Source organism: Limulus polyphemus, unplaced genomic scaffold, assembly GCF_000517525.1.
Source record: "Limulus polyphemus unplaced genomic scaffold, Limulus_polyphemus-2.1.2 Scaffold80635, whole genome shotgun sequence".
NCBI classification, from domain to species: Eukaryota; Metazoa; Arthropoda; class Merostomata; order Xiphosura; family Limulidae; genus Limulus; species Limulus polyphemus.
In genome coordinates, this window is record NW_013746231.1 from 1 (window position 1) to 1,989 (window position 1,989).

The window sequence follows — 1,989 nt, forward strand, 5'->3', positions numbered from 1 at the left end:
AATTTCTCCTTAATCATTTCAGACACGTCTTCAGGAATCTTGGTTGTACTAACATTCAACATCACTTGTTCACAGATGTACTTTAAGTTTCCTGTAACGTGACACCATGCCACTTCCTCCAAGTTCGTTATTGCTTCACATAGCTTTCCTTTCTTAATAAATTCTTTATAAGCTGAAGTTGTAACAACCACACCTTTTGGGACAATGAAAGAATTAGTTTGACGTGATATTGCAGTTAATTTGGCTAGAGAAGAACCTTTTCCTCCCGTGAGCGTTGTTTGTTGACAGTTTGGACCGTCAAAGTCTACAACTAGTGAGTCTAACTTGGGCAATTCTCGAAATATATTCATAAAGGTAGATACAGGTTGAGTAATTGCTTCATTGATTCCATATTTGAAAACGGTGATACCAGAACCATAATTTCTATTCAGTTTAATAGTACATTGTTTGAAGTGTTGTTCGGTATTTTCACTCACAAAGTCACACAAATGGTCCTGCATGTTTACTGTACACTGAAAAGTCTTATCACCTGCTCCAAAGGTAAATCTCTCAAAACGTGGTACTTGCTTGTCTTCTGCTACTAGTGGAAGTTTAAAGTTACACGTTGTGATGGGGAAAAGCATGGAATTAGAATGAATGTAGTGACCATATATTAAGTTAGATACAATACCTGGTAAAGACACAGCACCAATGTGGAACAATCCACCATTTTTGGTGAAGCCAAAGAAGTCAACACTACGATGTAGTTGAACTAGAGGTCCGAGACGTCGTCTTCGTGTTCCCCACAAGGTAAATTCTTCTTCTTGTCCTTCAACAGTAACAGTGCCTAAGAGTTGTCCGCCTTGTTCATATATGTTCAAAGCTTTTTCTAAGCTGCTAACATTTGGTAAGTATCCAGACCAAGGCTCTTTTGCTAACGCTTCCGTTAGATCTATATCAGTAGACAGATCTTGGACATTAGACATAGCTAACCATATGAAACTGAATTTTACATGAACCACTCTGTCTTTTCCTGAACCTTTGCAGGATTCTTTTAGTAAGCCATTGAATGAAATCCTCCATTTTCTCATTGCATTTACACACTTTAACTTCAACCCTCCTCCTGCAAAACCTTCACCACTGACGATAGTTTTCGTTGGTCTGTCAGGATAGCTGTAACACCTACCGTCAGCCGTTTTTACTAACACCATGACTTCTACCATCTTATTTTGTAGCCTACACATTTGAACCACAAGACATTCTCCCGTGGAATTCACTCCGTAGAAAAAAATGTCATCAGTATTTTTGGAAAGATGTTCATCTGTTTGAGGTTCCTCTAATACTTTCTCTTCTTCTGGTGGTATGGATCCAGTTTTCACTAAGTCTGTCAGTTCACTCATATCATACAAGTCAAATCGTTTTTTACACATCCACCTTTTTATTTTTAAGTAGAAACAACTGGTAATTTTTTTCAACCAAAAGAATCGGTTTGGTAAATTGTATACACCGTGCATAGGCGACAAATCATCTGTTGTCAGAAGATGATAGAGGAAAAATCCAAGAGGAACTGCTAGGACTGCCCCCATTTTATTGTAGCTTCAGCCTAACGATGTAACGGGGAAATGATCGATGTATTATTGTAGGCACCAAAGTACTAGTGTGGTAAAATATAAAAGCTTTTTACTATCCTAAAAATCATGTGATGTCGCTTAGAGTGGAATGTTTATCTTTGGTCATGTGCTGCGATAAGGTTGTCTTTATCTTCGACTTTGTAAGATAAACAAGAAAATATGTTAGTGCTGAGTTTTCTATATTTCTCTAAGTCCAAATCTCACTGTTTTTTTCCCTGAAACAGAAAACAAATTATCGTAATTGTATCGAGAGACGATTATTCAAACATTATCTTATCTTTTTATCGATAACTTACTGGAGGTCAGGTTATGATCGCGTAAGCTTCTGAAGTAGATTCACTGGTTTGTTCGATATTAACATATTCAACCCTATTATTTG

The 1,989-nt window shown here is 37.1% G+C and overlaps 1 protein-coding gene across 1 annotated transcript; it reads right to left on the minus strand.

Moving 5' to 3' along the window:
• Window positions 1-5: 5 nt before the first annotated feature.
• On the minus strand, window positions 6-1,634 carry LOC106477813 (the record flags this gene model as incomplete). The annotated part of the gene is made up of 1 exon (XM_013938337.2): window positions 6-1,634. A coding segment is annotated over exon 1 (1,560 nt), but the record flags the coding sequence as incomplete, so codon positions are not given.
• Between the last annotated feature and the right edge of the window lie 355 nt (window positions 1,635-1,989).